The following is a 27,244-nucleotide window of genomic DNA, read 5'->3' as shown; positions in this document are numbered from 1 at the left end:
CAATTCTCGGACAACAAATTTAATCTCATACATAAAATACAAATCTCCGTCAACAAATTTTATTCTCGGATACTAAATACAAATCTCGGACAATAAATTCGAATCTCGGGCACCAAATACAAAAACTCAAACATCAAACATGAAGCTCAACTTGTACAAATTTAATCTGAAGATGCAAACATTTTCGCAACAACCTTTTGTCCACTACGGCCTGCCATACGCTGAACACACCTCCAGTTCGAACCTCGATTTGAATTGTTTCATCAGCTCATGTCGCCCCAAGTGATAACGGGAACACATTCGCACCTTAGCAGCTACATAAATTGTTTTCTCTTGTAAACACAGGAAGAAGAAAATCTGGCTTTAATGTTTGAAAGACTCATCAAAATCTTGCTACTTCAGCAGGTATTTCTACAATATATTCCTCAAATGTTCATTATGTTGTTAGCAAGATGTTTCCGATAAGGGCCTAGCCTAAGTAGGTTTTTTGTATGTATGTAGTCATGAAATAATTTTTTGAATGGCCATTATTTTTTGTAGTCATTGAATAGTTTTGCGAATGTCCATAAATTTGTTGTGGGTCATGAAATAAAGAGCCTAAAATAGTTCGCATGGACACAAAGTTTCCTCAAAAAGGATATGAATCCTCTTACTCTTCGATATTTGGCTTTGGGATTTGGAAATGCACAACGTCGATATTTTCATTTTAAATGTCTTCAATTTTTTAAGGAGGCTAAGAGTCAACATGACATACAAACATGGTGAAAAATAAAGTTATTTTTTCAACGATAATGTTTTAATTTTGTTTGCAGAAAGTATCATGTAAAATATAGACGGAAAGGCAAAACCTTCAAATGAGATGAGCAACACGCTCGAAATAAAATTTAATGAGCTTTTAGTTTACATTGATTCAAAGTCATTGACTACCTTCGAAGCTACTAAATTCATAGGCGTAGGAGACATTGGGGCTGGGAGAGCTGAAGCCAAGCTACTGCAGGCTTAACTCGAGCAGTTCTATTATTAGTTACATTTTACAATAAATCAATGACATTCAGGCAAGATCAAAACTAGACCCTTAAAGCATTTTGCAAGGGTGAGAGCCCCCATTTTGCTAAATAGCAATTTTGATGGTAAATTTTGTCTCTTGTCAAAAAAAAGATGTTTGTTTTTGGAGGTTTTGAACCTATATATATTTTTTCTTTTAATTTTTGTGAGGGTACAGTTGTCATTTTGTAGACTAAGAAGACTGGAGCCTGATAATGAAAAAGGTCTGCTTTTCCCCTGTTCCATAATATTTTAAGATATCTCCTTTTGTTTGCCTTAGCCGTTTTAACTGAGACTTTCTTTTAAGAAAATTTTAATTGCAAGCTTCATAAATGATGAAAAGCTATTCTTTAACCCAAGTGAATTGGATTTTATATAGTATATTCATTCTATTTAGGTGAATGTCCACCAAAACATTGTTTTGCTTAATTTAAGTCAATTATAAGTAATGCAAATATAATTCTCTTATCATCTTCATTTTTTCCTTTACTTATATAAGCATTTCTTTAGTGCCTCGGGGATGTGTTGGTTGATGGTTTTATCAATCCCAGTCCATTACTGGCCATTTCACTACTTTTCTTAACCAATGCAGTCCTCCTTCTTTCATAATTATTATTATTATTATCATTGTTGTTATTATTATTTTATCTTCAAACTTTTCAACAAAGCTATTTGTACTACTTACTAATTGTTTGCTGTAGAAATAAAACATGGAAAAACCCACAACTCCTACAATTGTGATATAAATATACATTTTAGTTTTTTCTTTCTTTCTGAATTTCTGCCTTCTTATCAATTGTTTTAGTCTTATTCTGTAGCCCAGGCTAGCCAGTTGCCAAAAACATATTTATTAGCAAGGACTGTAATTATAGTTTAATGGAATTGACAAATGAAAAGTTTTCATAACATTATTTATTAACAGTTGGTTAAAAAAGATACTTCTAACTTGAACTAATTAAACTACTTACTATTAACAGGAATAAAAACAAATTATATATCACTAAATTATTTAAAGAAATACTTTATCAACATGGCCTCTTTATCTACAATTTTTGCATGAGCAATTGTCACCTTTCCACTCTTTTGATTGATCTCTTAAAACTAACACTGGTTGCCAGGCTTTTTATCGATTACATTTTTCTGTTCACATCCATATTTAATAACATCATTTTGTTCACACCCAAATTTAAGCCACATGGACACTTCTGCATCCATCTTAATAAACCGTAAACATTGTTGTTTTAGGTAAGAAGTTTTTGAGAAATTGACTAGCTTTTGTATGTCCTTTAGTAATGAAAACAGTACTAAAGAATTAAAGTCTCACCCTCTAGGCCGTCTGCATGGTAACAAGCAAATTTACAAAGAGAAACAAAATAACCTAGATGTTAAAGGGCATATGTTGCATTAACCGTTGGCTAGTAAAACAAAAGTGTTTGGAGTGGAATTCCATTGTTTCATGACTTTTCATTTTTTCTTATTGAATTTCTGTAGAAATTCACCTTCAATTGCATACTTTGTACTAAACAAAAGAGATAATTGTACTGCATTAGCCCATAATGTTCACAACACAGCAGGGACGTCATGGCTGGGAGGCAGGGAGGGGTTGGATTTTCTGAAAAAATCATTGTTTTGTTGGAAAATTCCCAGACTTGAGCAGTGGGTAATTCTCAAACTTTTAGCAACATAAATTAAGATAAACATAAATTTTAGAAAATACTTATCTTAATTTGGAGGGGCAATTCACTTTTGTGAAGAAAATACTATATTTCCACAATTCAAAATGTTTTTTCAGGATTTACAGATTTCAACCATAGAATGATTTGCTGCTCAGATTTTGTCAGAGATAAAATCCGAATCTTCAAGGGCCAAATTTGGTTATAGGAATTGGTCAATATTCGTCATAAATTATATCTTTATTTGATATTGAAGACCAGAACAGTGCCAATTATGTGCCTATCACCAGATTTTTGAAAATTTTGCCCAAGATTTGAAAATTTTGCAGAAAGAAAGCACTTTCTGGCGAATTTGAAGCAATAGATTTTAAAAAGTTTCCCCTTCGGAGGTGCAATTTGCCGTTTCGTAAATGGTTGTTGCCATCCTTTACGGTCGCTGCCATCACCAGCCTCCTTTTTATGTTCAGAATGAGGTCAGGTATGAGAATAAAATAAAAAGAGCGGGAATTGTTTTATATTCGGGATGAGCCTACTGAAAATAAGCGGCCATGGCCAAAAAAATTTGTTTTACATCGGAACTAGATCACCTTATTGACACAGCTGTTCATGACATAAGCAACCAATTTAACAGCAACAATTTAAGCGTTGAGGCAAAGGGGCACTGGAAAGATTGCCAGAAGCCTACTTCTACACAATTGAACAGTTATTCAGAAATGAGGAGTGAAAATTTAGCTTGTACGTGTCATTTAGCTTGCACGAGTTTACAGAGCAAAATGTTGAGGAGTGGCTGCAAGACTTTCAGGATTTGAACAGTGTAACTCTCAAGATAGCTGCAAAGAAAAAGGCAACAAGAGGCTATTTGGTGCAAAATTATTATCAGTGTCAAAATTATACGAGAAATTGGAGCCCAAGGAAAGACCCACAACGAAAGCTGGCAAACAATCCAGCTGCTCGAGTAAAGAACACAAACTGCATATTTAATCCTTCAGTGAAAGTAGATTTGAGTAACGTTTGCACCATCAGGTTGGATTGGGAACATAACAACACAATCAACAATCTGGAGGCATACAACTTTAAAGATTTGTCCAAAGAATGCATTGATGACATAAAGAAAATGTATGAGATGGTCAAACAACTCCAACTGTCAGACAGAAATATTTGGTAGATCTCAGGGTACACTGCAAAAATGACATTGAGTACCATATAAAGAAAGCTGATAGGTCTATAACTCCAAGTAGAAGGGACTTTCGCTATATTTATGAACAATTTGGCCTAGAAAAGTATGGTGGAAAGAATATAGAAATGTTTAAAAAGTTGGTTGACTGTTTAGATGCTTACAAAGAAGCAAACCCAGAAGCAAACACAGCTTATCAGCTCTATGGTGGTGATGGCTACCCACTTATTGTGGCTAAAGCTACTCTGTTAATGAATATGTACAGCAAAGTGGGGAGCGGATTTTTGTTGATGCTTCATCAAATACAGAAGACCATAATTTTAAGCTATTCCTTTTTTGCACCCACAATGTGGCAGATACATTGCCTTCGGATGAAAAGGAAACTGTTAATAACTTCGGATGAAAAGGAAAGTACACTAAAGCAAGGCTTTGAAATGGTCAAAAAAAGTCTTCCAACAGATGCTTTTTTTTGGAAGGGGGCCAGAGCAAGGTCCCTTGATAATTTTGACAGATAATTGCAATGCAGAGCGAAATGCATTATCTTTTGTTTGGCCTCCAGCTAAACTTCTTCTCTGCATTTTTCATATTCTCCAGCAAGTTTGGAGATGGCTTCTAGATAAAAACCATCAAATAAGCCAAGCAGACAGACCTGAGATTCTCAGTCAATTTAAACAGGCATTATATTCTGACACTGAAGATTCATTTGAATTTCAATACAGCAAACTATTACATAATGTTTCAGTGAATGATTATGACAAAGCTATAGAGTCTTTTCAGAGACTTCTTCCCTACCCGAGCTGTAGACATTCTTCACACTTCGCCTCGCAAGACTATCGAAGACTATTTACCGCTCTTTTTATTTCCTTCTCATTCCCGACCTCATTCCGAACATAAAAAGGAGGCTGGTGATGGCCGCGACCGTAAAGGATGGCAACGACCGTTTACGAAACGGCAAATTGCTTCGGGGGCATCCAGTGCCACTTCAGGTAGTAGCTTCATTCTACCATTGTCCTAAGCTAAAGGTGTCAGGGATGTTCACTGTAAGTACGAAGAAACAGAGACACGAAAAAAGTGCATTTTGAATATTTTTCTAGCCAAGGCAAAAAGTTATGGGCCTTTGTGCCCCGACCCTTGCACTTGCATTAAATGCTTCTATTTGAGCAAAATTAATCAAAGAAATTTTGTGGGAAAATGTTTCTTTCTTGCTCCCTCTAGGATTCATTCGCCACGACGCCCCTGCGTCATATGCCCTTTGATAAAGAAGCGAAATATTAGTTTTTGTTAAAACTTGACACATTAATTGTAAAACCAGAATGGACTAACGTCATTAGTGGTGATCATTTCAGCCACGTTACCATACACAAACTCTGAGTCTTTTGTTACCATACACAAACTCTGTTGGCAAGGTATATTTGGAGAATCTTGTTCGCATTATCTTACCCTTAAGAATAGATACGCCTAGTATTTATAAACACTATCTTTTGTCGGAACCCATTTAAAAAAACCTAGCCAACCCAAAGGAGTTTTAGAACAAGTTAAAGTGATTTACTTTCAAATACATTTTGGCCGACAGTTGAAGGTTCACTTCATCTGACTCTGTATTGACTTATGCACGCGCAGATACTCGCATTCAAGCTTTCAAGTTGATGACGAAACTATTTATTTATAAACAACCGACAACAACGTTGCAAAACAGGAAAAAATCTGGTAAGATTTTATCAGGAGGGTGTTGCTTTCGAAGAATAATCCGTAGTGAAATGTATTGGAAAAGTTCGCTTGGAAGTCTGCCCAAGTTATTTCCGCATATAATTTTGACACCAGTATTGCCGCCTGATGTTTATTACTTTTCTGTCGCATTAGTGTGGTTAATTTTTGTGAATCGATACAAGGCCGTAGCGGCTATGAGGCCTGGGTTCTCCCCTTAATCTATAGAGTACAGTGTATATTTTCAGAATATCATGTGCTTTTGGTTTGGTAATATTTGATAATATTGTGATATCTATGTAATATAAAGCATTTTCAGAGTATCTCGAGGAGACCATCGAGCCCCCCTCCTTCGCCAAATAATTTTCCTCTCGCTAAAGCCTATACTGTTGTTGTATTATTTTTAATTCTTCAATTAACTATTACTGTGAGACTGTCCGCTCTGCTGACTTTTGTGAAACATCACTTCTCTATACAATTGCCTTTAGAAAGCCACTTTTGAAATTATGTATCCCAGATTGATTCTGCTTTCCCTTCGAGGATTATCGAGCGATCAGTTTCTTTTCATTTATAAGCATATTTGACACAGGTGGCCTTATTTTATGAGCAGCTTTTGAATTTTCTCTCCAGCTGATTTTGTTGCTATTTTTGCCTATATATTGAATGGATTTTCCGATTGTATCTTAGGTTTGCGCGAATTTTCTGCGTATTTCTCGCGAGAAATTGCGCGCAGAAGTTTCAGTCGGTTTCACATGACTTAATTACATCGGTTCGTAACCCTATCTAACCAGATGGCACTTTTCTGTAATAGGAATGGTTCTATTATTGTCTTTCATGACCTTTAGGTACCGCACGATGAAGCTTAGGCTACAGAAGGCTGCTTGGTCAGCTAATGTGGTAACGAAGACACTCAGAGCGCGAGCTTTAGCAACAAGTGCAAAAGCAAACTGGGGCGAAAGAGGCTCGGCATTCCCAAACGGAGTATCTAGTTGGAATGGCAATGGCTTATCATGGGATGTCCAGCGATTTTTAGAAGAGGTAACGTTGTTAACGTTGTCAGTTAATCGTTTCCTACCAGCAGTTTCTGTGTAATCCTCTGACATAATTAACTTAGTATCTGCCAATATTCCTTTCTACGTGGATTTTTTACGAGATTCTTTAAAGACCTGGATAAAGTTGAAGCGAATTTCTGTATTGCCATTGTAATTAAGAGGTTAAATTTTGATAGGTCGGAACGGATGGCAGGGAAGCTCGCTACTGGCTCAAGGTTTTCCAACACAGAGATGCAAATCCAGAGCAGCCGTTTGCAGTTTTCCAAGTTTCAAGCAGCATTTTCAAAAGGCCGCACATGGTACGATTTTTCTTACAATTTTTCCTGTTAATGCAACCCATTCCTTGTTAAAGAAACCAGAGTGCTCGAATTGAAAATTTCAGAAGAAAACGTTTTACTATTTCGTGTAAAGAATTCTAAGAGAAAGTTCTTTATATATATATATTGTTCGAAAGCCAAAAGCTTAAGATGTTATCCAGTTCTGAAAGGCTTGATAGGTAGTATATTTTATATGCCATTTTCTGAGTGACGAATAAATCGCATGGCGAGGCTGATACTGGGAGGTTGTATTCCGGTTTCATTATGCATTGTTCTCCCGCTGCCACGTTTTGAAAAGTCAGTATGTTTCTGACTGCTACTTCTCCGTTTCAGTTGCTATAGTGCGAGAAAACTGGCTACTAGTTTTGTCTACTTTGTATAGGTTTATTTTTCAGCTAAAAATAGTTATTTAACATGTAAATCAAAGGTTGAGGGAATTCTCAGGCACGCCCTGTTGTTACTGAGTTGAACTAATCTGACTACAGTACAAATAGATATACCACAGACGAGTCATAGTGATCTCCTGACGAGTCTAAGCAGTCTTCGCCTGTTGAGTGACCACGTGGGCTGATTATGCCTAGGTAGAAACCAAGTTAGGCAACAAAGGGAAGAAATTTGATGAAGTAAGTAAAAATGAAACATAGGGTCGTGGTTAAGAAATTTATCTAGGTATGACTTATATGGCTTGATTTGTACAAGGCCAATGCGATTGGAGCTGATACGTCACAACAAACGTGGCGACCTTTGGTGGTGATTAGGCCAAGCAGCTAGTCAAACCAAAGTTGTCTTCTTGGAATTCGTTATTTTCTCTGTTAACCTTTTCTATATTTCCACATGACTACATTGGTTTTCAGGAATTCTGACAACTTTGCCGCCAGATATTTTGAAAAACTGGTTTTGAGATAAGATTTGTTTCATGCAATAGAGATAGATGATTGAAATGACACAAAACCAAATGATTCAAATAAAAAATAATAAATTCTTAAGCAAAGCATCCCAGAGATACGCGCAAACTTTTGTAGCTAAGAGACAATCGCTCTTCCACCACTTTTCATCTCCATTTTCACTGCCTATTATGAAAAAGTTCTATTTCAGCTGAACAGTTTAGCATCAAGTTTGGCATTTTTACAACGAAGTGGTCTGTCATTTATTCTGGTTCATGGTGGAAATGGCGGATGTATCGCTCGGTCGAAACTCTCTGATCAAACCATGCAGTTATCAGATGTGTTGGAGAGCCAAGGGGCCAAAACGCGTCCCTTCTTCAACTGTAGTGGAATAATTAAAGCAAACAGGTATCATTTTGTTTGATAAATAATTAGGCCAAATTTTCCTTCAAAATTGCTCTTTCATTAGAACCGCACAATCTAAAAAAGGCGGTAGGTCATTTTTGTGTCCGCCTGTCAATGTCAGAACGCATACAATTCTTGGTCGTATACTCAAATGTTTGCTTTTATCAAAGCCATTTTAAATTTTTGTACCACCAAAAAATTCTTGGAACTACGAGATCCCAATGAACTAAATAAATTTTTTTTGGATAACTCAATGAAATGTTTAATTAATTTTGTATCGAAACTTACCTTTAAACAATATTCCTTGTTAGAGACGAGGTGGGAAGGTCGTACGAGTTAAACACAGATCTACTTACCTGGAGTCTAAGGTACTTTCTGTTGCTTTATGCTTTATATGTTATATTTCGCATATTTAATTTAATGAATTTTGGATATCTTTCATTATTTTATAGTGAAGCTGATATTTTGTAGAACCTTTTCGGTACACTAGATAATCTATTTATTCACAAATTATGTTCATATGTATAATGTACTTTGGCTGAAACCTGGTTTAGGGGATACTGTATTACCCTGCATTCTCCTGTCCTTAATACCAGCTTGATAGGTTCAATCCGCCCAAAATAAACTGTTGTAGTTTATCAAATACTTGACGGGTAGATGCAAATTTTAGAAGCATTTATATCTTTGACACTGTAAAAACATCAAATTGCCGTTTTGAAATTGCCCAAAAAAATGTTTTTGACATTAATTAATCACAACATACCTTTCTTTTTTGTCTTCTCCAAACCCCAACGATATTTGAGTGGATTGCGAAAACCACGAGATAAAACTGAGTGGATTTTGTTTCAGTTCTGGTTACATCCCAATTGTATCATCGCTTGCTGAAACAGACGATGGGAAAATTGTTCACATTTGTCCATTCAGAACTGCTGATGAGATAGCCGTTCATTATAAACCACTAAAAGTTATGTATCTTAATACAAAAGGAGGATTATTAAACGAAAAGGGAAGAGTTATTGAGGCAGTCAAATTATCAGCTGAAAACGACGAAGCGTCCTCCTTCCCTTGGCACGATAACGAGACTCATGAAAGAATTAGATCAATCAAAGGCCTTTTGGATAAGCTACCATTTACGTCATCTGTTGTGATTGCGTCAGCGAACACGGTGATCAAGGAGCTGTTCACTCATAAAGGTTAGTGAAGGACTTTCTGAAGCAAAACAGGGGTGTGAGAAGATTATGGAAGTAGTGGGGTTAAGGAGTAGGGAAAACAGGTTCATGACCCCTACCTAATCATAATTGTTACATATTTACTCGATATAATCAAAGTATGCGAGTCCCGCTTAAAAGAAATAAACATATAAGAAACTGCAGCCTACCAGTATAGAAAATATTTCTCCTCAAAAAGAATCTAGGCAGTCTAATTTCCTTCAATTTCTTATAAATGAGGCACAGCTAAAAAATAGAAGGATGTTGTTTGGCAAGAAAGCATTCTGTAAAAAAATTAAATGGTCATATTAAAAATCAGCCTTGGTCATTTAAAATATTTTCTTGCATAAAAGAAACTGGACAGCCCCATAAGAAAGTCCGACCTTCTTTTGAGCGGGGACGTACTGTATGACCCTTCTTATTGATAATTGGAGAGTACATTTTAAGATCTGAGGAGGCGCTGCATTTGATTCTGTCCCCCTATGGTGTCCAGCTTTTTTTTCTCCAAAGAGTGACCGTGTACTTGATGTCCTCCACTTCTTTAAACTTTGCCAAAGTCTATTTTGTTTCTTCTCCATAATGAAATATCTCCTTCGCAGCTAAGATTCTCTCTTGCAGACTGAATAATAATGTTCTCTGAGGTAACCTTTGTTCTTTGATAAGAAAAATCACCTCAAACCTTGCTTGACTTGCTACCTTCAGCCCCAGACACACTTACAGGCACTGCAAAACTCTGCTGCCTAGAAGTAACAGAAATATCAGGACAAACACTGGTAAGGGAACTAACAACTTCTTGAGCTAATGCAATTTATTCTGCAATAGGTTCTGGAACAATCTTCAAGAAGAGAGAGGCTTTACACGTGCATAAAGGCCTCGATTCTATAGATACAACAAGACTCACCAATCTAATAGAGAAGTAAGCAATTTTTTGTAATTATCAGGTATAATTAGTATCAGTTTTCGGAAACGTCCTTTCAGGTATACAATCACAAATATTTATGATTATTTAGTTTTGCTTATGCTAGGCACAGCACTCCAGGTACAGAAAATTATCTGGCAACTTTTGTTGATTGTTTGTTGACCCATAATGACCCTTTCAAGCATTTCGTTGCATTTCAAGTTGCATTGCCATAAAAAGCCTCCCTTTAAACGTAACGCCCCTGCCATTTTACTTACTACACGAGTTTCATCATTTTAGAACATTTGGTAGAAAGCTGGCTAGTTCCTACTTCCCTGAAATAAACAAGAAACTCATAGCTGCGTACATCACAGAAAGGTACGTTTTGGTACATTTGCGTCTTTTACTGTCTTTTGATATAGGAAACGGAAATATACTTAAAATGCTGCTAATTATTGTTATGGACAATGAAAACTGATCTTCGGTCCTATCAGATAACCCTCTCAAAATCTGTTCTTTTAGTTACTCCGCTGCAGCACTCATCACGAATGAAAACGTCGAAGGCGTACCGTATCTTGATAAATTTGCTGTCAGTCTACAAAATCAAGGCTTGGGTTCTGGCGAAACGATCTGGGAGAGAATCAGAGATGATTTTCCAAGACTCTTCTGGCGATCGCGTGATGACAATCGAATTAACCCTTGGTAACGTCTGTTTTATTGAAAATCAAAGTAATTAGAAAGCTGTCCAGGTCCCCTTGCATTGTCATCCCTAATTTTTACGTAATGTGAAGCCACATCTGATATTCTTTCTAATCTGTTTAAATTTCCCATTTTTCATTCTGGGTTTTGTTAACTTCTCTCTTATTGATATTGCCTATTCATGCTCAGAACGTCAATTAACATTGTTTTAATTTTGCAATAAGAGGATGTTCGGGCATTGCATAAGCATTATCACCACCACCCCCCTCGCCGCCTAACCTCAAAGTTCCTATCCAAATTGCCGAGGCACAAGAGTAACTTTCAAGATGATATTATGTAAACATTTGGGTGGGGAAGCACTCCCAGTTATTCTGCATCCGACTGATGAGGTAGAGCACGGATGTTAAATTTCCCAGATATATTCAGGTGCTAGAAGGCGATATTTATGTTAACAATTATTCATAAGAGGCCATATTTTGAAGGCAAATTGTCCTATATCATTGTTTTTGTGGATTTAAAGGTAAAAGCATAATGTTTTCATTTATGCATAAAGCATGGATCCTGTTGCATTTGTAGGTATTTCACGAGGTCAGAAGGGAGCTGGACGAATAGAGCTTACACTGTTTTCTGGTACGTTTCCCACTGGTATTAAAGTTATCAACTTAAATATGACGTCCTTTTTTAAACTTTGGAAAACACATTGCATGATTACATTATGAGCAATCCCAGACAAATTTAAAGTTGAAAGAATAATACGTGATATATACTTGAATTCGTTTAATTCCACGTACCTCAAGTTTTTCCTGATTGCATAAATATAGTCCTTCAGATAACACCTTTGCATACGACATTCTCGTCATCTCACAGGTATGGTGTAAATAAACCAAAGATCTCACATGAAATTATCAACTTTGCTATCAGCAAGCCGTCTTCATTTGAAGATAAAGGTTTTGGTGAGTATAATCGTATTTACACAGAGAATACATAGGCATATTAGATCTAGCATTTTTGCATAACAATATCATAGATCAAAATGATTTGGTAAACCTTCAGGTATCTAAATGATTTGGAAAGCAATCACAAACAAAATCTTTTTTCCCCGTTTGCCAATCTATCTAAGAGTCACATACCGTTAATCCTCGAATTGCCCCCCCCCCCTCGAAAAACCCCCTCCCCTTGAAAAAGCCCCCAACCTAGAACTACAAATTGTCAATAAGACCCCCTTCCTTGAATAAGCCCCCACCGCTACTGTAAATTTTTGAATTGGACCCCTCAATTTGATGATTTTTACCATCTGATGTTGCCTTTGGCGTTTTATTAAATTGCCACAAAAATTCATACTTTTGGTAAATTAATTTATTCAATGCTCACAAAGAGATTCCTCCTAAAATAAACGAGGTCTTTCAATAATTTCTTCTTAATGTCTACAATAATTTCCCCAGGGAGCTTATTCGACGATTTACGGTATGTCATTATTTCACTGTCATTGTCAAAAATAGGTCCCGTTAGACTCCTCATTATGTGTCATTTGAAGAAATGTCGTTAAAATGCTTCGTAGCAACGCGGAAATTTGTTTGGGAAATATGTTTTAATAGTAGTTTTCTTATCGGTGAGAATCAAAATTCATAATATGTTTCCTTTCTAGATGACACAGGAAATGACGAGACTTACCTCCGAAAACGATCTTGATTCAACCTATACATCGAGTAAATCTCTACTTATACGTAATGTAGAATTTCTAATTCGGGGTTAAATATTTTAGGAAACAAAAACAATGTCCCAAAGATTAAATAGCAAGGAACATAAAGCAAAAGAAATACTTTTTCAAAACAATGTTGAAGGCCAGAGGCCTCACCCCTGTCAACCCGTAAAAGACATATTAAAAGATTTTCAGAGAAAATAAATGGTCTGAACATCGTTACAAATCAAGTTTAAAAAAACCAGTCTAATTTAAGTGTGTGCGGGACAATTTTTTGTAGTGGTTTCCTTGGCCTAAGCGAAAGTAAATTTGAAGAACCAAATATGGAAATGGTCTAGCATTATACATAATTTATGTCAAGCCATGGCACAGCCACATTTTTCCAAGAAACCAAACTTATTATGGTTTTGGGTTAACCTCTGAAATGCTGCTTCGTCATTGATCCTGGTTATTGATAATTTCATTATTGCCATCGGCTTAATTTGATCATTTCATTCCTTTTCTGGGTGATCGGTTTTGACAAGAAAGACAGTAGATCGATTGCAGCAGATTCTGCACAAAATTCAATCTCCTTCTCGGTACATCTCTTTAAGTCTTCATTTAATGCATCTCTTTGCTTCTCATGCAATCATTTATTATATGCTTGCGTAACCAAATGATTAGCAGAAAATGCTTAGTTTTTAACAGGAACTATTTCAAATAAAACTATCCTGTCCTAAGCATTCTGACTTTGCATGCAGTTTTCTAGCAGCTTCGATCCGCCGTCCAAAATCTCAGGCGACTTGGAACTTCTAGGTTTGAGCCTCAATGACACTGAAAAATAACCCGGCTAATTAATATTTATTGACCATGCAAACTCGAGTTCGACCTGCGACCTGATTTATGTTATGTTGTGAAATGCATTATAAAATGCGTTGAACCCGATAGTTAATGGTTTTTAATACATTTTTGGTTGTCTAAATTATTTATATTTTCTGTGTTATGCATTTTGTACGTTCAGTGGCTTTGTAATTTAACATATTTTCGTTGCTGTTAGCATTTGCAAATATATTTTAACTTTTGAAAAGTTCAGTTATTGCGGAAAGAGAATTAATGCCTGCGTTCATTTTAACTTAAGTTGTAGAAAGATATGTGCCTAATTAAATAAAAAAGACCAAAGTTTGATTCTATTTCTGAGTAACCTGCTAATAAAGATGAACGCCTGATAATTCTTTCTGCTTTGGGGAGTAAGAAGCAGATAATAACGGAGATAAAATTTTGAAGCAGGCTGCAGCGCGCCTTTAGTATTGTTATACTATATGGTAATGTGAAAAATATACAGCAACAGAACATTGATTCTCAGAAACAAATTTGGTTTAGCAAGAATTGTGTTGATCCGAAACAGAAATAACTGGTCCTTCCTTTGGTAAGGCCTTCTTCTTTAATAAGGTTTTCCCCTTTAGAGTGAAAAAACAGGTAAACCATAGATGATCCAGGATGCATTTTTTAACGTGCAGGATGCAGCAAATTATTCAATTCTTGGGTTTTCATGACAGATCTGTGCGCGGCTTTGGAAAACAAAATGACTGTATCGTTGCAACGGTAGACAACCTTTTACTTTCTAATCGTTGCTTTAAAGTAAAAACCTAGAAATTAAATAGATTCTGTGCTTAGCAGCCATGACTTTAAGGAACTCAACCACATAAGATGTTCCCTCTCTTGATGTCAGCAATAAATGTCATTTAACTAGGGAACAATACAACGGTGTTTTTAAGATAAGAATATGCAATGCAAAAATCACAGTTACACGACTTAATTTCTAGCGAAGTTTGAATTTATTCACTGAATAGGATTCAATCCAATAGTTGGGTCCACTACGTTATGTGAGACGAAGGTTAAACAGAGGACATAGTTGAAAGTGTGCATTCAACCTTATCCATCTCCCTTCCGGTTATATCGTTCCCATTGGCATTATTTCCTTGTTAGCGTCTCATTCAATTTTCATTGCTGCAATTTCATTATTTATTCTTCTACCTTAGCAGTCGAGTCATCTACTGACTCCGAAGGCTCCTTTCCATCTTCTGAAGGCTCTTTCCCATCCTTGGTAGCCTCTGAAGCTTTGGCTGCGGCCTAAAAGTAGTTGTACAACTTTGAATTCCGCGATTTTATAAACAGCTTGTTGGCGGAAAACCATATGATGAAAAATATATGACTGAAAGCAAGCAAGCGAGCGAGCGAGCTAGCAAGCAAGCACGGCAAAGATGCATTTTTAATGCATGTTAAGGTTTTGGCAGCTTTTATGCTCCTGCTGAAACAGTTAATATTGACCAATCTAAAGCAACTACATCATATTTGGGATGCCCATAGAGGCTGCGGACAATAGCAACTTCAGCAGGGGTGAACTAAATGTATTCTTGCTGGGACCGCAGTTAAAAAATATTTTCTGTGCCAAAAACTAGCAGTATAAACAACTGCCAAGTTGAGCCTATTGAGCATTCTGGGACTTGAAATATTTTCAGGGACCAAAGCAGTGGTCCCACGGTCCAATACGTTTTTCACCCATCAGCTGCAGAAAAAAATATACCAAAGAAGCAACCTTTCTAGGAAAACCTTTTTAAAAACTGGCTTGAATTATTGAACTGAACAACTTAAGGCAAGGCTCCAATTAACTGATCTGTTAGTACGATATTATACCACCATGATTGAACTTGTTACCTTCAAAGACACTAGACAAGAAAGATCTCCGACGGCGTTTATACGAAAAAACCCACAACAATTTGTATGTTAGGCTAACTCTTTCATACCTTCTTTTTCTTCTTCTTCTGAGCTTTTTTATTCATCGATGATGCTAATATGGTCTGCAAAGAACAGAGAAATTGCAATCAAGAATTCAAAGGGTTTGAATATAAATCGTGCTTGCATGAAAATGCCCAAAAATGCATCCAAAAATTGATTTGATTATTCTACAGCATATGATTACTGAGATTTGATAAAATGTAGGCATGTATTTGCGGTAGACAAATATTTCAAACTGCCTATTGGAGTATTTAATATGTCTTCCCTGTATAAAACAACGCAATAATAACGCCAAAACAAAGCTGACACAGGGTATTAGAGGCGTAACAGGACTGCATTTATACCACTCAAATCACAAACTACTGTACATAGACATTGTGGCACTGAGTTGCATTTCACCATCAAATGGGTTGTTTTTTGCTTCAATCTTTAGGAAAGCGCTGAAGAGCTTATTTGCTTTAAACAAGCAAAATGACCTACAGTCGACTAGCTTTTCTATTGGGACTTAACTGCAAGGAAGCAGTCTTGGACCAGGGTACAAGTTCAGTCTTCGTAATTTAATGCGTACGATCGCACGCGCACGCATCGGCACACGCATGGCACCAATAATGCGAGCGATTGATCGCAGGCATGAGTTGTAATTTTGACCTGAATAAAATTGTTTTCATCAACGAAACATTGGAAGTTTTGTTTTTCATAAGCTGAGCAACATCGGCTTATTCTTTAAATAGTGCCTGTTTTGCTCTCTATCGTGGCTTATCGCTTTGCTTTGCTCAAATTCTCCCGGAAACATGGCGGTTGCCACGTAGTGTCCAAAACTTTTACCTTCCCTTTTTTGCCATTATCGGGGTAAATATCGATAAAATTGCTCAAAAGAAAATGGGCTTTTTTATCATAGATGCGAGAGGCAGGCAACAAATAGACCCGCGAAAAGAAGATCTTCCGACAATCAAGGTTAATATCAATCTAGTGATGTAGATAAGAAAATTTATAAAAGGGGCGAGAAATTTAGATTTTCCGACAAAAAATTTATAAGTGCTTTTATTTTTTCAAAATTTTGTACATAACTTCACGTAAGTCACGTGTCATAAATCATGCTACTCGAAAATTGTTCTTGTCTTTTTTCTGAAAAAAAGGCATTTTTAAGTTCTATACCTTATTAAAAGAGATTGTCAATCTGATTCAGAACAACAGAAGAGATCACCATATTCAGATTTAAAATATTTCTCTCAAAATGTAACATCCTGATTTAAATAGACAAGCCATGTAAATCTCCGATCAGATCAGAAGTTTTCCGACAAAACAGCAGTTGAGCTGTACAGGGGGGGTTGCCCCGCCCCTTGACCCCCCCTTTATCGACGCCACTGTATCAATTAATATTTCCCTATAGTTGCCCTGTAATGTAGAATGTTCTCGGAATGAACACAGAAGAAACACTCAAGCTCTCTGCAAATTGCCCGTAAAGAAATAGCCTGATTTTTAAGAGTGTGAATCGCACGCATGAAAGAAATAATGCGTGTGGTTTGACGAAGACTGAAGTTGTGAGGATTCTGTGGCTTTGTATGGGGTATTGCCTGCGGACAGGTGATTCAATTTTCTTGGTAATAAAAATGATGTTGAAATGCATTAGAGAGCGTTGTTACCTTGAGCTCTTCATCTTCTATGCTGCATTCTGACTTGACTAAATCTTGATCCCATGGTCCATTTGTAATTCTAGAATGATAAATCATGAGATGACATTATTCGGTTCGTTTCAAAAAGCTATAACATATGAAAATAAATAAATAAATATTTGAAACATATTTTCAGCAAAATTCCACTATTGTCACAAGATACAAACAAGCCTGCAAAGGTCCCCATTTTTATTTTGCAGCCTATTATTGTGTAATTTTTGTCTAGTCCAGGCTTAGCACGAAGAGGAATACTACATCTGTTAATGGGCCATGTCCAGGTTCTTTAACATGCCAGAGCACAGGGATTGTTGGCTTCCAACTAACTTCATGCTAAATGCAAAAGGTATTCCAGTCTATTAGCAAACTGTAACTCTACGAATAATCCAAGGAGGCATCAAAATCTACTTAAGACATATTAAGTTTGTGTACAGAGCTGTGATACAAAGAGGCTCAATTGACATGCAAGGATTTCTAAAATCTCCTGATAAATTTTAACGAAATCTGAAATCTTGCAACAAAAATTATTTACAATTGTCTTGCAAGTCGTAAAGAATGCTACTGTTAATTAATAACATTTAAAAGTTTTGGTTTATTTGTGCTCCTTTCTGCTAAATTTTGACAGCAAGTTGCTTAACCATCCTTTCCTTAAATAGATATAACTGATGAAAAGAGCATTTCTACTTTGCTTCCTTTAGCCAGACATAAATATTGTGAACGTTTTGCATGACAAACATGGAGGCAAAAAGCTATCAGAACTTAAAACGATTCCCTATAGAAAGCTCAGTATTAACCCAAAGAATTTATTTCAATTTGCATGGTTCACCCTGGATGCTCCATAAAAAAATTAAAACTGCTTGACATGAAAAAATTAAAAATGCTTGAAGTAAAGGAAAATCACGATCTCTGGCCAATTGAACTTTTGAAGATTGATAACAAAAATAAACAAAAATAAAAATATATAATTAATCATCCTTAAATCTGTAATGAATTTAAATTGTTGAAATGCAGAATTTTCTTATTCTTTTTGAGTAAAGGCAATCAATAATCTTTCTGGAGCCCTGTTCATTTGCTATATCATCATCATAAAAAAAAATTTATTGATCAACATAAATAACAATTACTTTTTTGACCGACACTGTGAACTACTTGGACTGAATTGTTAAATTTAGTGTGTACCAAAAATTCTATACGAATTGTATTTCAAAAGAGATTTCAAATGAGGAATTGCACAAACCTTAGTGGTCCGTTGGGCATCAACAAAACTGTAAACTTAATTTGTGCTACGAATTCACCATCTTTCTCATACAGAACTGGGTATGGGTTTAGAAGTTCGTGCCTTGCGCACTCTGTTACACCCATCTTTGCCTTCTTTTCATCTTCAAAAGCTCTGCATATCAAGAAAAAATAAAGCTGTTAAGGATGGTCATTGATGGCTGCAACAAGATGGAGCGTATGTGTTTAAAATTTATTTTACATTTTCAAACCAAGTCCTTAAACATAACAAACAAGATATAAAACAATCCAGCAATTGTGATAGATGTCAAAATAAACAGTCTGGCCTGGATATGGTAAAGATTCCTAGATGTGGCTTAAAAGGTTCACCACTCATTTCAGTGAGTGGTTTGGTTCAGCGACGTGATTGTCACTTTTGACACCAAGGCTTAATCCACACCAAAGTCAGTAATTACAGTTGGGTGGAAAATGTGTTTCCTCTATCAGTCTATGCCTAATGAATAATTACATAATATATATTGCTAAAGAATATATACACTTAGTGAGCAAAAGTATTGCACAGGCTGAAACAGAAATGGCGGCACTGCAGCAAACATTTTCAACAAACCAAAGTTCAAGTGGCCAAAGCAAGTTTCATAAAAGTTAAAAGATGACTTTTTAACTGGAATATGTTTGAAAATTTATCAAGGTTTGATGCTGGAAATAGTAAATGGAAGAATATTCTCGATTTTTGCCTATTTCTAAACAATATCGACAGTTGCAAAAACACAAAAATTGAACCATGATGATTGAAGTGCCTGTGAAATATGTGCTATCAAAAAGCTTATCTTTGCACCAATTGGCAATATTTGCAATATTAAAATTAACTCGGGGGTACTGACTTTATGATTGGGTGTCTAGAACTGCTCATTTTCCTCACTTTTGTTGGAGAATATGCTAAATTTTTTGGTCGGAAATTTTTGGAGCCGCAATGGGCCTAATCGCAGCGGCCGCTTCGTGATATGTTGCAGCAAAATTCAATCAATAAAATGTGTCACAAATCGTAAAGTCCATTTTTTCCAACCAATCGCGATGTTGTAATAGGAATAAATAATGCTGAAAATTGCATGAAACAACATTTCATCCTCTCATTTAATGAAAATACCAAAATTCCCGCGATAAACAGGTTCACTCAAGTGCCTCAGTAGCTGTAAAAGAGTAGGCTTAAAAAATGACTTAAATATGCCACTTTCCACCAAATACAAGGCCATCTATCATCGACTTGGTTCTCCAACGCCTAAATGTGATCTTTCAAATGTTTTTCTGAACTTATCATGTCTCGATTAACAGAACCTGCTACTAAACTTTTTGATAAAGTTTTAGCAAGTCTCACAAAGGTTTCAAAGCTGAAAGGCTGTCAAATAAAAAGTTAAATTTTTTTATTTTTAAAAAGGTAACTTTTTTCAACTTTTAAACTAAAAGTGCTGTCAATGGTTTGAAGTTTGGTTTGGTTGGTTATTAACTATAAAAAGACGCCTTACGGCTTCACAAAAGTGGTTTCAATATCGACTGCCTTGCTGTTGACAATGTGGTTGCCATTACTCCTTTGTCGAACCTGTGCAATACTTTTGCTCACTAAGTGTATAAACACTAAGAGAAATTGACATTTGGGCCAGGGACACACCTTTAAGCTAGCCATTAGTGGCACTTACCAGTAAACAACCTTAATGTTGTTACAATTACACAAGAGGTGAGAATCTAATCATTAAGCTAATGATGGCAAACAAAGCTAATGTCATTTATTATATAACTAACACCACAAATCAAGGGCATTACAATAAAGTAGTGGGCAAGAAAAAAGGTTAGGAGCAGCAATAAAAGTGATTGCTCTCAAAATGACATATATCTGTTGTAGACTGGTTATTGCCAAAATTTAGAAAATTGCTAGCAAAAAGTTTGAGAAACTGCTATTTACCTTAATGTGAATGGCATCATTGTGAATTTGTTGCAGACATCACTATAAAATACTGAAAAACAATTGAATCTGCATTAAGCACACTAGCCCATTAATTGTCAAACTGTACAATATTTCCTGTAGAAAGTGCTGAATGGAAGCAACAAAACAGGCAGCCCCCTAATATGAATTTTGTTTCTGATTATACTAAACTGTTACTTGTAGCTGATTAGAAACAACTGTTTTTTTCAGAAAGAACCACAAACTATTTGTTCTGTGATAGGTAAGGGAACCTAATATATATAACAGCTTGAACATTTTTGTAATATTGTTTAGGTGTAAACAGTTATCCTGAAAATATGTCTGTTTAAAGATCAATACTTACTATGGTTACTGTGTTTAAAATTTTTTATTTTAAGCTTTCAAATGTCAAAGCTGTGCAATAATTTTCTATGGGAATTTCCAGGCTGAAGGTTTTCAGTTATACTGGATACATATTAAGAACTTCTTTTAAAATATTTTGCACATGTCATACTTGCTCCATATAAAATATATATAAAAAGTGTGGTTTATTTAAAAAAAAATCAAAACAGAACCTCTCAAAAACAAAGTACCTCTAGAAGCCTTCATTTTGAGGCTATACTGCTCTTCTGTTCTTTTGTAAACAGTTGTCCTTGTATCCTTTTCTTTGGCTTTACCTTCACCAGTACTTATTAGAATATCAATCGCATACACTTCATGCATTTGAAATTCACATTTCTTGTGTTCCTTCCTAAAAGAAAAAAGACCATAGAATAAATATCAGCAAAAAGAACAAAAACAGCATAGCAGGCTTGAAAGGACTTAAGTTGACAACAGCATAGATCTGACAACAACAAAATGAGTCCTTTAGGATAAATGAATGCAAGAGTTTTCAAGACTGCAATGATGTTAAAAAATCAAACCTTTGTTGTTCATTTGGATTTTGTATTATTGACTTTTCCCCATCTATTCTGTATTTCTGCAACTGATGAGATAACATACCTGAAATGGTAATAAAAAGAAATGCAAATAGAGGAAACTGGTAAACCATGATTATTTAGCTTTAAATTAATATTTCTCCAATTGGTTCCAACAAAATATCTACAGCATCAAAGCTTACTGCCTTTTAAATCTAAACCACATTTTCAAGCTTTTGAAGTTACTCCAGACCAAATATGCATGAAAGAGCAAACACTTGTAAAAACAACAAAATAGTAATCGTGGTCCTCTTTCCCCTTCCACCTAACTGCCTAACCCTTTTTCAAAAGGCCTTGAGAGTAACTTTCATTAAGACACAATTCACTATTTTGAATTAAATAAATATCAATGGGTGACTTGGTAAAAGTCATGTTACAGACAATATCTTCTTAGAAAAGCCCTATTAAAGTAAACACTTGCCTTGATATATAAATACCCTGTAACGTTCATTCCAGAACATATAAAAACACATGTTGAAAATATTTTTAAATAAAACTGAGTATATATATATATATCATAATAATTTCACATTAATGCACTTACCTTCAACAGGTTTACAGTTAAAGCAATTAGCAACCTTCTGGATGTTGTCTGTAACAAGTACATTTTCATTTCCTGGTTTTACCAGCCTTTGTGCAATCTCACCAGCTAAATGTGCAGCTTGTAAAACATCAGCTTTTCTTCCCGTTATTGGATCATCCTAAGGCAAATATTTTTCACTGGCTTAAGTTCTTTGAATTTGAAGGTACCAAAAATTAGATACTTGAAGATGTATATACTGAACACATCTGTATATTCTATGTTTCCTGGGGTTCTTGTGGTTTTAGAAACATCAAGACGCCATTAGAAATAAACACACAAATACTACCAGAAGGATATTTCAAATCTATATTACCTTTGTAGCCCCAACAACAACTGTATAAGCAACTGCAGCTATAAAACCATCGATATGAACACCAAGATCACTGGAAGGTAAAGCAATTCATTAAGCTAAATTTTTTTCATGAACTTTAATAAATAAAAAGGAACTATCTTTTTGCTGTACAGAATTTAAAAATGGCTTTGAAAAAAGCAAACATAAACATAAGCTTTTCATCTGACACTCTTCTGAGTACAAGACGTCAGAACATCAAATATGATTTGAAAGTATAAAACTGGTGCATAAGATTTTTTGATGTACAATTTATCCTGACTGTTTATAGTGACAATAAAAAAATTAAGAAAATAATTTTTCCATATTAATTTCATATTTACACCCTTGGAATCCATTGGGAATTGGGCAAGTGACACTGCTAAGGCAAACTTTATAGTCATGTGCTGCTGTTTTTGACTGGCCTAGTTCAATCCAGGCTGGGTAATTGGGTTATATATACATATATAATCCAATTAACTCTGACTACAACTCTGAACCATCGAAAAATTGTTGGCAAAAATAAATAGGTAAAACAGCAAAACCAGAAAAATTTAACATATGTTTCTACTGCTTTTCAGATACAAAATATCAGGATGTAAAAAATCAGGATTACTTACATTTTAACCATATCTCCGTTTTTCAATGTAACATCTGGTTCACTCATCAATGGTGAAAAATGACAAACACAGTTGTTAACAGATATGCATGTTGGAAAGCCAATACCTAGGGCATAGAATAATTCAATTCAATTTGCTGCCTTTTTCTTGTTATAAAATGCTAGACAAGACTTGAAATACAAGCGCATAGGTTGAACATCTTGAATGCTTCTTAAGTTTTCCATTAGATCATCCCTCTGCTCTGTATCTCTATATATTTATAGTTACATATAAATAGGTAAAAATAAGCAATTTTTTAGCAAATATGTATTATTTTGCCCCCTCTCTGTTTTAGGATAAAAGCTGTAGCCATCTTACACAAGTTTTGATAAACATTTGAACAAATGTTACCAAACTATGGTATTATTCTACCTGATACAGATCTAATGAAAAACTTGATAGAAACTAACAAATTCCAGGATAAAATGAAAAAAACCAGAACAAAAAAGTAGAACTCATTCATTTTGAAACTACTTTGCTACCTTTTTTCATTTCCTTTTCCTTCTTGTACACCTTACTTGTTTCTTCTAGAATCATTTTATCACCTATCTCACAAATGGATCTTGCACTGGCGCCATCTTTACAGGCTTCAATCACCATTTTCAATACCTCTAAAACCAGAAAGAAAAGAAATATTAAATGGAGTTTTGGAGTTGAGAGTATTCTTTTACACAAACTATAGTCTTTTTAAGTTATTAAGGTCAAGCTTTAGTATCCAAAAGTCACTTAAAACTGAAACTATTAGTAAATCAGGTTGAAGAAAGTTACTATGGGCATGGGTCATGATTTGTATCATGTAAATTAAACTCTCCTTGTTTCATCTGGAGAATCCAAGTTTTGCTTCCTTGAGTCTCCAAGCTTTTTAAAATTTTCTCCCAGTTTCCCCTTCTTTAGCAGAAGTATTCTTTGGGCTGTAGTCAATGCCACTAGCTACTGGGCTATCCTCACACATAGAGGTATTCTTATAACAAAAATGATTGCAGTGGCTTTCTTCATGACACAATTTTTGTTAGTGCTTGAGAATTAACAAGAACATTAAAAATTATTAAAAATAATATTTTCAGTATAATTCTTATTGTTAACAGTTTGCCAAGCACAATATTTCATTGGTATGTTGTTTATATAACCCAGTAAATTCTAGTATCCTTCCTGTTTTTGGCCAAATTTTCCTGTTTTTCATACTATAAAATCTTAAATCTCAAAGTTTTGGAAAAATTAGGTTGACAGGTCTGTGAAAGGTGTAAACATGACGACTGAAGATAGACCTGTTTTTCACATGCTGGTCTATTAAACAAACTGTGTCAATAGCTAGCAAATAAAGCATTTAGACTCAGCATTTGCCAACAAAAATTGCAAAAATAGAAACCTTTGCAAGAAGTTGCCTAAAATTTAAAGAAGTTTGGCCTTATTGATTGTAAACTGCTTGCTTCTAAAAATGCGTATTTTTCAGCAGATTATAAATTAAAACGTGTTGTGAATATCAAAACTAATGCTTGATTTACGTGGGCAAGTGAGTATTGTCTTGCTTGAGCTTTATATAAAAATAATGAATTCGAAAAAAGAGGCAGGTCCATAAGATTAAGACTAAGGCTCTGTGTTCTTGTTGGTATTATAAATGTACAAGGTCGGATGTCTTTGATTAACTTACACCATATATTTACATACTGCTGTATGTCAGTCTTGCATCCAAAATATCATGCTACTATAAATTCTATCATGTAACAAAAGGGTAGGTCTGTACTTGGATACACTCTTTTTTTATAAGAACCAGTAAATTTAAGTTCAGGCTGACTGTTCTTAATTTTTTCGAAAATCTGAGGCTGGATTGTTCTTAACTTGTTCTTAATCTAATAGGTTGTAAACAGTGCTATGGCTAGCTTTTTCGCTCTAAGGAGGTGTTCAGGCCTCATTTGCAAAAAAGTGAGTGAGACAGCCTTAATTTGCTGACAAATTTGAATATTCACCGAAAAAGCACCCACACATCGCTAAAAATCCTCGATTTAAAAAAAAACGTTGTTCAAAATTGCATTTTGCAGAAGCTCAGCCTCAGCTTGTTCTCAATTTGTTTATAACTTTTGACCAGTTTTGAGGCCCGTGTTCTTATAAAATTGTTCTTATAAAAAAAGAGTGTAATACGAAATAATTTCCACATAAGTTCTCGTACTCTAACAGCATCGAAGACATGCGATCAAAAGGAAAATAAACTGTTAACTGTCGTGAAAAGCTTGATATTATTCCATAAAGTAGCTACTGCCGTGAAACAAGGCAGTCCTGCATATATATCTTCGAGCATTCTATTGCAGCAAAAGAAAGATCAAGCGCTAAAAAAATTGTGGAACATACTGTTGGCCATATCACCAGCCATTTTGTATTTGGTAACAACGACATCTTCAGCGATTGTCGGTTCTTCTTCTTCTTGATTATCTAAATCCTTCAAATCAGCCATGATTATCCTAAAACTTAGCTAGTTATGCCGTGTAAATTGGCCAAGGCTCCAATCCACTAAAAGGAAAAGGTCGAAATTAGGCCAAGAGAGAAAAGGGGCACTTCTGCGCACGTGTGGAAAGACAATTCCCAGCATGCACCTGTTTACGCGCCAGGCATCATAAGTAAACAAAATTGTGTTTCTGTATGAACAGTCAAGAAAGAAAGCGAGCTAAGCATGAATTATTAATAAGCATCTACCATCTTGTTGTTAAAAGTCGCATTCAACACTCCCTGCTGCTTTAGTGTTTGCTGCTAGTGTCTGCTTTCATTTTGACAATCAATGAAAAAGGCAGCCGTCGCCCCTTACAGTTACAGCTGATAGTTTACATCCCGTTTGAGCCATTACAACCTAGAGCAATTTCATAGCCGCATTTACCAAAACATCAAAGTTATAATAGTCTAGGTTACTGGGTCCCTTCATATTAACAACCAAATAATTATATCTTTTGGCTTATTTTGAATTTCATTCTTAGTATTAACTCACTGGTAAATGCTTTTCTGAATCATACTTTCTTGTTAAGCAGAGACCTATCACTGACAACAAAGAAGTTTTATGGCTCCCTCATCGTTAAGCTAAAGATTTATAAATTTTGTACTAAACAAGCTGTAGTCTTCTATAATAATTTCAAAACTATGTTTTTATTCGTCTGCAAGAATGCATCGAAGAGGTAGCAACACGTCTCACTCTTCTTTCAGTTCAGCTATCCAACCTGAGTTTAGTTCCGATTGCACAATTATTAGCTTAAATGAAAAAGTTAATTTATAAAGATTGAGACAGTTGACTCTTGGAACTATGAAATAAAATTAAGTTTTACTCGACCCAGGCCCCAGAACCAAGACTAAAGTTTTGAAAACTTTTAACCTTCTTAGTTTACACAAAGTCAATAGGAAAACATGTACAATGGTTTTTCTATTGACTGTAGTTTTTCTATTGATTATGGTTTACACCGATGCAAAGCTATTTAAAGCTAAATCAAGGAATGTCATAAATACAAACTCTCAGCCATTTATCTTGCTAGTTTTTCTCTTTTTATTGGTGATGTGGTACAAACATCCGAATTCAATATATTCCTTTAGGATGTGAACATTTTTTCGCCACGTAAACAAAGAACGTTAAAAAATAAATCTTCGAGTTTGACTTTCAGTCAATTTGTCTCGTTAGATTGGATATCAATCTCTGTCAAGAGTCTTAGAAAATTATTGTCAGTTTGCAAAGTCAACTTAGCCACCTCCTTCTTCTCCTAGGAACAATGTTGGTTGACTATACAAAACATAAAATACCAGAAAGTACGTATTTTTCGGAAATAGTAAGTACTTTCGGAACGAAATGAGAAAAGAAATGAAAAATATAAAATTTCAACGCCAGTGGCTTGGTGTTTCAAGTATTTTGAGTAATAGATCAGCTGATGTGATTAATTGCATCATTTAAAAATCCTAGTAAAAACCTCTTGGAATACAGCGCCCTTTCTACCACTCCAGACAAGCCAACATCTAACACTGCACACCTCCCCCTCATCCCCTACACAATGCTGATTTGCAAAGTTCCATTTTCATTTCATTTCAACACAACTTGGTACCACAACACGCACGTTTGTACAGCATTAACAAAAAAGAGTCTACATTGTTTCGAGGAAAAGGGGGCTGCATGAAAAGTTTAGGGAAATTTCTCAAATGTTTTGGCAAGGATTAAAAGTGTATTTCCCCTTGAATGCTTGTCTCAAGTAAAAAGTGGGGGGGGGATCTTAAACTGAATAAAATTTGGCTTGACTGGTAATTTTTTGCATTTTTGGCAAAAGTGGGGGGCTATAGCCCTCCCAG

General features: G+C 35.3%; 2 protein-coding genes and 1 pseudogene across 3 annotated transcripts; 2 read left to right on the top strand and 1 right to left on the bottom strand.

Annotated features, from left to right (window-relative positions):
- Nucleotides 1–247: 247 nt before the first annotated feature.
- On the top strand, nt 248–14,761 carry LOC135681785 (N-acetylglutamate synthase, mitochondrial). 2 transcript variants are annotated; one of them, XM_065196396.2, is made up of 12 exons: nt 248–405; nt 6,441–6,633; nt 6,824–6,946; nt 8,060–8,256; nt 8,565–8,621; nt 9,103–9,446; nt 10,284–10,377; nt 10,660–10,737; nt 10,882–11,061; nt 11,635–11,688; nt 11,926–12,011; nt 12,704–14,761. In XM_065196396.2, exons 2-12 carry the CDS (start codon nt 6,451–6,453, stop codon nt 12,745–12,747), a joined length of 1,440 nt encoding a protein of 479 aa, XP_065052468.2. In that variant the 5' UTR covers nt 248–405; nt 6,441–6,450; the 3' UTR covers nt 12,748–14,761. The 2 variants fall into 2 exon arrangements, with proteins under 2 accessions (XP_065052468.2, XP_065052469.2); XM_065196397.2 differs by lacking the exon at nt 248–405 and adding an exon at nt 5,467–5,598.
- Nucleotides 3,128–5,276, top strand: LOC148958734 (uncharacterized; annotated as a pseudogene).
- LOC135681786 (proliferation-associated protein 2G4) lies at nt 14,440–25,490 on the bottom strand. The gene is made up of 12 exons (XM_065196398.2): nt 25,283–25,490; nt 23,422–23,550; nt 22,901–23,006; nt 22,266–22,335; nt 21,914–22,070; nt 21,316–21,394; nt 20,986–21,143; nt 20,393–20,444; nt 18,440–18,592; nt 17,176–17,245; nt 15,541–15,594; nt 14,440–14,866 (listed from the first exon to the last, which is right to left on the bottom strand). The coding sequence occupies exons 1-12, from the start codon at nt 25,383–25,385 to the stop codon at nt 14,759–14,761; spliced, it is 1,239 nt and encodes a 412-aa protein (XP_065052470.1). The 5' UTR covers nt 25,386–25,490; the 3' UTR covers nt 14,440–14,758.
- Nucleotides 25,491–27,244: the final 1,754 nt, after the last annotated feature.

The sequence above is a fragment of the Rhopilema esculentum genome, chromosome 12 (assembly GCF_057945365.1).
Source record: "Rhopilema esculentum isolate cy_ngs chromosome 12, ASM5794536v1, whole genome shotgun sequence".
Taxonomy (NCBI): Eukaryota; Metazoa; Cnidaria; class Scyphozoa; order Rhizostomeae; family Rhizostomatidae; genus Rhopilema; species Rhopilema esculentum.
The sequence above is the reverse complement of the archived record's forward strand: the minus strand, read 5'-3'. Positions and strand labels throughout refer to the sequence as shown.